The sequence below is a fragment of the Henckelia pumila genome, chromosome 4 (assembly GCF_033568475.1).
Source record: "Henckelia pumila isolate YLH828 chromosome 4, ASM3356847v2, whole genome shotgun sequence".
In the NCBI taxonomy this organism is placed as follows: domain Eukaryota; kingdom Viridiplantae; phylum Streptophyta; class Magnoliopsida; order Lamiales; family Gesneriaceae; genus Henckelia; species Henckelia pumila.
Window position 1 is genome coordinate 139,650,877 of NC_133123.1, and position 5,102 is coordinate 139,655,978.

General features: G+C 36.3%; 1 protein-coding gene across 1 annotated transcript; it reads right to left on the reverse strand.

Moving 5' to 3' along the window:
* Positions 1-276: 276 nt before the first annotated feature.
* LOC140863795 (rop guanine nucleotide exchange factor 1-like) lies at positions 277-4,080 on the reverse strand. The gene is made up of 5 exons (XM_073267463.1): positions 3,425-4,080; positions 2,619-2,735; positions 1,994-2,532; positions 1,041-1,391; positions 277-878 (listed from the first exon to the last, which is right to left on the reverse strand). Exons 1-5 carry the CDS (start codon positions 3,729-3,731, stop codon positions 561-563), a joined length of 1,632 nt encoding a protein of 543 aa, XP_073123564.1. The 5' UTR covers positions 3,732-4,080; the 3' UTR covers positions 277-560.
* Positions 4,081-5,102: the final 1,022 nt, after the last annotated feature.

Sequence of the window (5,102 nt, forward strand, 5' to 3'; positions counted from 1 at the left end):
CTCAACCAGTTGGGATAAAATCTTCTGTAACAAATTCGTGTAACATTCTTGTCTCTTACCCCACTAAATCAAAGTTCAATTTTTCTCTCCACCTAACACATGACAAGAAATGATCGATGTAACAGACAATGTTACGTCAATTTGTAACATATGGAAAGTTCAACTAGTATATTTTTACAAGTGCAAATAAACGGATTGTGTTAGTGATATCTCAACCCGTTCAGCTAGTCTATTTTAACAAGTGCAAATATCGATAATATGCAAGGCCTCTTTACATATAATCTGCTTAGATTTCCAAATTAAAAGTGAGATAGAGTCTCGAAAACAAGTCAAAGTTTAATAGTACCCTCGTGTGGCATATCTAAAATGGTACACCAAATTATTGCATCTACATATTTATGAACTCTGTTAGAGCTACTTCTACAGTTTCTGCACAACACAAGGGAATGATCGGCTCAATGTTTGATCCCAAGCAGAATCCAGGACTTTGAAGTCGACCTCCAGGAACTCAATGTTTTCTGATTAAAATATCGATCTCCGAAGGCAGATTCCATCAAACACTAGAAACTAGGTTGGCTTCCTGCATGTCGTGATCTCCTGGGCCTTTGAGACCCTAACATTGAGAAACGACATGGAGATCCCGTCTGTGATGATGAACTAGAGCTTTGGTCAATGAATGGCATAGGAGAAATTTGGTTGTGTGGATCACGAGAACAGGTTATTATTCCCCTCCGGTTGTGCAATAATAATGATTCTGCCATCACACGTTGTTTTGTGGCATCATCTACGTATAGAAGATCATCAATTCTTGCCATTAAGTTAAAGGCTAAGCTCTCCATTACTCTGGAATAGCTTTCAAGGATCGACTGTCCGACATCCTGGATGAAGAAGAAACCGAACATTTGGTCACAGGGTAGCTATTGCAAACCACAGTTAGCACCAGTATGAAGAATATGGGATCTTAATTTCAAATTCGTTACGTACTCTCAATATAAACCATGACGATCAGTTTATAATATTATAGCCTGAATAAACCGTACCTTGTTATACTGAATCTTGTTCATGTCCAAAACAGTTTGAGGAAGGCCAGGAAAGTGAAACTTCAAGTTCTTGAGAAGAGCATCCGCTCGATGTGCATAGGTTTTACTCTTTTCTGAATCATCAACAAGGCCTTTTACCGTGTTACCCCATATCAAGCCTGTCTTTGAACGATTCAGTTTTTTCTTTTTACATTTCAATCTCCAAAAGTGTATAGCCCTCTCAATCCTGTTCACTATTTCCAGAGTACTGTATTCGGATGAAAGGTCCAGGTAATCAAGAAGACAATCAGGAGAGAACTGATCGGCGGTTAATAAACGGTAGAGAATTTCTCCTAAACAAGCCTTCTCACTCTGAAAAAAAAGCAAAGATATTATGATATGTACTAGAAAAAGCCTCAAAGAACAGATGAAAGAATGAACTGGACCTGTATTGTGAATCATGAGGCAAGAACTTTCACGCATATAAAAAGCTGTTAACGGTAAGGAAACTCTACAATGGCTCATATCCAATAGAATAAAAGAAAAGGAACGTTTATTTCATATCCTCCATTTCCTTGCCTCCTCATTTTCTTTGGAGAAACATCCGCAGATAAATGAAAATAATACACACACAAATAATTCTACACGAAGAACTACCAACTTTATTTCAAAGTAAAACTTTTCTATTACATTGTTTCAACCAGCAATCACTAAGTTTAACATGTTAACCTCCGTGCCTATTTGGAAATGTACAAGGAACTTAGTTTAGCTTCTTTTCTCTAATCATTTTTTTCCTCGATGCCAAAGCAAAGAACATGACAATCATATAAATAGGAAGTTCTTCAGCTAACATGGTATTGCATTGCAACAGGATCTAAGTATAAGAAGGAATACAAGAACAAAAAACTCTAAACGTCCATAAAAGAATGATTCATTTTTCAAAATAGAAATTTTAATTATCAAATAAAATTTACCTTAGGCAAGCCCTCCAAGTAAGCTTGAGGCACTTCCATCTCTGAAAGTACGCTACTATTAATTCCCACAGCAGCTTTAAAAATTTGTTGTGTGCATTCCTTACAGTGTTGGAGTAGCCTTCTTGACCCCTCCGACAACCCTTTCGCTGGAACCTTTGGGAATGGCAACCACCACTTTTCTTCAAGGGCAATAGAAGGTCTCTGTGAAGATGCTGAACCTGGATATGCTTCAGCATGATCTCCATCAGCGACGACTATCCCTCGATCAACATAGTAAAATTCGTTGTCATGAAACCCATCCAAAATGTTGATCAGCATTACATCTAGCTTCTTAAGTGCTGGAAGATTCACATACAAATCCGATCGTTGTTGAGTCACCATAACCTCAAAGCTCCCACCTCCAGGAAATTCTTGAACTGATGGGATGAGCTCAACAATAGAATAACTCACATGTAAAAGCCACTCCATTTCTCGTCTCCACATCGATTTTTTCTGCGGGGATAACGGCTCCAACTTCCAGAGCTCTCCGAAAACACTAGCTGTTAATATATAGTGATAGTTATTTGACCTCATAAGCAAGGATCGAAAAAAAAATATGAAAAGAGCCTGCGGAAAGAACACAAACCAGCAAGATTAGTTATTGCATTGGAGATTGCAAGAGCAGTGCTGACACCCTTCCCTCCACCTGACATATCCTCTCCCAGCAACAGCTTAGCAAATCTTTCCTTCATCAATTCAGCCTCTGTCATCATAATCGTCCAATCAGACAGAAAAAATGCACCATAAAATTGTAAAAGAAAAACTAATCGCAAATAAATAAATAAATATAAATGAAAAATCATTGCTCCGGTAATTCCACATATTGGCAAATGCAAGACCTCCAAGTTTGACTGATCCCTTAGTGGCTAATAATTTCACCAAAGAACAAAAAAACTACAATGCCGTAGCACCAATATTATTTTTACAGCAGAGAGTTGCAAATGCCAGCAAAATAGCAATTATTGTTTGGCCTTGCCATTTTGAGGTGGCTTGTGTAATATGCCATATATATGCAGTCCTTCCACCTTCCTCTATCAAAGAAATCATGACCCGATGCAAAATAAGGAAATTCCGTATTCCATTTGTCCATGTCATGCTTAGTTCTTCGAATTTGAACAACATTTACTCCAGAAAGGGAAAAAAACACATTAAGATAAGTTGGATAAATCCCCAGATATATTTAAGAAATCGTTAATTTGCATCATAGCTGAGCCCTGATTCACAATTACAGTAGAAAGGTCGTAGCTACTTGAATCAGAACGAGCTTCACAACATGCACAGAAACTAGATTTAATCAAAGTCTTACAATCTATATATAACCTTCATAGCAGCTCAGAAAATCAAACCGGTCCACATTCATGATTCATAGAAAAAAATAAAAAGGAAACTCACCCGACAATTCAGGCCGCTCGATGTTACTCCTATCAGGTTTCTCCGGCGAGATGATGACGTGTCTGCCTCCAACAACGGGCAACATGATCGGAGGCGGTGGCAAACAATCCGATTTCGAAGCCAGATACAGAGGAGACGACGTCGTTGAGATGGAAGCCAACTGATTCCGTGAAGAAAACGTGCACGCGCTCGAAGTGGAACTCTCCGACTCGCTGACGTCAGCGCTCAAGCTATAACTGCCTTCGAAACGGCGAGATTGCAAATCCTCGAACTCATCCTCCGACTGCGAGCCTTCATTCTTCTCCATCGATCCCACGAGATTATCGATCGAGTACTTAAAACAGAGAGAATTTGAGCTTCGAAAATCACTGCTTCAACGTCACAATCCAAACGTTAACAAAAGCGGCATGATGGAAACTGGAAAGCAATAGTGTATGCGTTATGATTGAGAGTGAAGACTGAGGAAAAAGTGAGAAAATAAAGAGAGAGCTGCATCATAATTGTGTAATAAAGTTGTGGAATGTGGAGTGAGAGTATTATAGCTCATTAAAAATCGTGCTTTGTGTGTTCGGCTGCTACAATTCGATGCTCCAATAAAAGCCGGGGGTCCGGCTCGAAGGGAGGCGGAGGCCCCACCGTCACATGGTGGTGCCCGCCTCTGTTCTATGCAGCTCCGACACCTTCTTGCGCGCCCGCTGAAAAATAAAAATATTTTGTTTGATAAATATTATTATGTTAAATTAAATTATTTCTGATAAGATAAGTATAAACTTATATATATGTTCATCGCGCTACGGAATCAATATCATGAAAATTAAAACAATAATTGTCTGTGAAAATATACATTTTTTGTCTGTGAAATTTTAATAGTCATCTCAGTTCATAAAATTTTGTAATAATTGCATATTTAACTTTTGTCACGGTGATTTTGTTAAACACGGGTCGTTTTTGTGCCAAAATACCCATTTTTTTATAATATTAAAATTATGATACGAAAATGACTTTCTATTATTGTATTAATTTTCATATCTACTCAAATATATCATCCACATCAGAATACATATTTTTTATTCACAAATATACGCTATGTATTTGAGTGAATTAAATTAAATATACTAAATATGTAAAACACTACAATAAAAGAATACATTTTTCGTACTATATACCTAATCTTGTACTTATACATAATATTATCAAAAAAATAGTTGATTAGGCGTCGTAACAATGCGTGCTCAATAACTTATCGTAACAAGAGTTAAATGTGCAAATTTTACAAAAAAGTTAAGAGCTAGGGTGCCTATTAAAATTTCACATGACATAACTCTATATTTTCAATATTTAACAAGATTAAATGTGCAACTATTACAAAAAAGTTAAGAGCTAGAGTGACTATTAAAATTTCACAGGAAATAATTGTATATTTTCAATATTTTATAAGAAATTTGGTGCAATAAACTCTATAATATTTATATGTTTAGAATGAATTAATGATGTTGTCTTTTAATTTAATGCACGATATTTAAATAATTAATTCTTTATAAATTCAACCATTAATTTTTTATTTTATTTTTTCAATAAGTTGGGTCTCAATTAATGTGGATCGCCTCTCATTTATTGAAAATATCAATTTTTTGTTATGACTTATCAAATAGATAAGTCAAACCCACGCCTAAGTAAT